Source organism: Populus euphratica, unplaced genomic scaffold (genome assembly GCF_000495115.2).
Source record: "Populus euphratica unplaced genomic scaffold, PopEup_1.0 scaffold5710.1, whole genome shotgun sequence".
Lineage (NCBI taxonomy): Eukaryota > Viridiplantae > Streptophyta > Magnoliopsida > Malpighiales > Salicaceae > Populus > Populus euphratica.
In genome coordinates, this window is record NW_011505480.1 from 1 (window position 1) to 1,343 (window position 1,343).

At 34.9% G+C, this 1,343-nt stretch overlaps 1 protein-coding gene across 1 annotated transcript; it reads left to right on the forward strand.

Moving 5' to 3' along the window:
• Positions 1 to 343: 343 nt before the first annotated feature.
• LOC105120227 (uncharacterized) lies at positions 344 to 1,325 on the forward strand (the record flags this gene model as incomplete). The annotated part of the gene is made up of 4 exons (XM_011018410.1): positions 344 to 598; positions 762 to 878; positions 1,033 to 1,133; positions 1,253 to 1,325. Coding segments are annotated over exons 1-4 (546 nt in total), but the record flags the coding sequence as incomplete, so codon positions are not given.
• Between the last annotated feature and the right edge of the window lie 18 nt (positions 1,326 to 1,343).

Below are 1,343 nucleotides of genomic sequence, written 5' to 3' on the forward strand. Positions count from 1 at the left end.
TTTTTTGTGTGTGTTCTTGAGTCATGAGGAAGTAATGAAATCCCATTTTATGGTTTGTTTTAGGTGTGCCAAACGGCTCCCTTGTAATAATTTGTTGCCATTAATTTTCTAATAGTTTCTTTCAAGATAAATCTAGGAAAAACGTTAGAAGATGAACTTCCTTGGCAATTCTGCTTCTTCTTCATGGAGTTTCAACTTTCTTGCTATTAAATAAATATTCCTCTCTCTTATTCAAAGTTCACACTTAAAGCACTCCTTTAATACATCTCTGTACGATCTGTTTCTCTAAACTCACACAATGTATAAGGAGTTTCATAGTGTAAGCCATGACATGATGAAAAAAATGAGATCATCAAAGCCACGCCATCTCCTTTGGTTTGGCTTCAAGATAGTGATTGCCCTCTTTTTCTTGTCATACTGTCTTTTTGCTTCTCTGAAGCTTCACTCTCATGTCAAGCTTCCTTCCCTACATCCTCCTGCTTTTCATGCATCTCCCTCTTTAAGGTATCATCACTTTGAAGGCACACCGAAAATCGCTTTTCTCTTTCTTGCTCGGCGTGACCTCCCCCTTGATTTTCTGTGGGATTCCTTCTTCAAGGTCTGTATCTCTTTCTTGTTTATCATGATGGTTCGAAAGGACAAAAATGGATGGCAGTGTAAAAATCAAGGATATATATATATTAAAATGAAATTGCATGTGTTCATAAAAAGAATGAAATGGAAGTTTATAATTTTGGAAATAATTTTGATGAGTATTTCAGAATGTTGATGCGGCGAAATTCTCTATTTATATTCATTCCACACCTGGTTTTGTCTTCAATGAAACAACAACAAGGTCTGCATTTTTTTATGGTCAGCAACTAAACTATAGTATTCAGGTACTCATTAAATTCAATCTATTGTCCTCAGTTTCTTTTTTTAACTCTATTTTCACTAATTATTTTGGTTTCGTTTCCAATCACGTTTCCTCAAGATTTTCAAATGAAAGTAGATTCGAATTTATGCATCGATCCCACAATATTTTTGCTGCAGGTGATATGGGGAGAATCGAGTATGATAGAAGCAGAGAAGCTATTACTTTTAGCAGCTCTCCAAGATCCTGCCAATCAAAGATTTGTTCTCCTTTCAGACAGGTGCATTTTGATGCACTCGAAATGGATTTCTTGTGCATATTTTACATAAAATTTAACAAGAACATGCATCTCGTTTACCTTTGTCACTTCTTTTCACTTCATAGTTGTTTGCTTTGCAGCTGTGTTCCTTTGTACAACTTCAGCTATTTATATAGCTATTTAATGTCTTCTTCAAAAAGCTTTGTCGATAGGTGTGTTGAAAAAAAATCC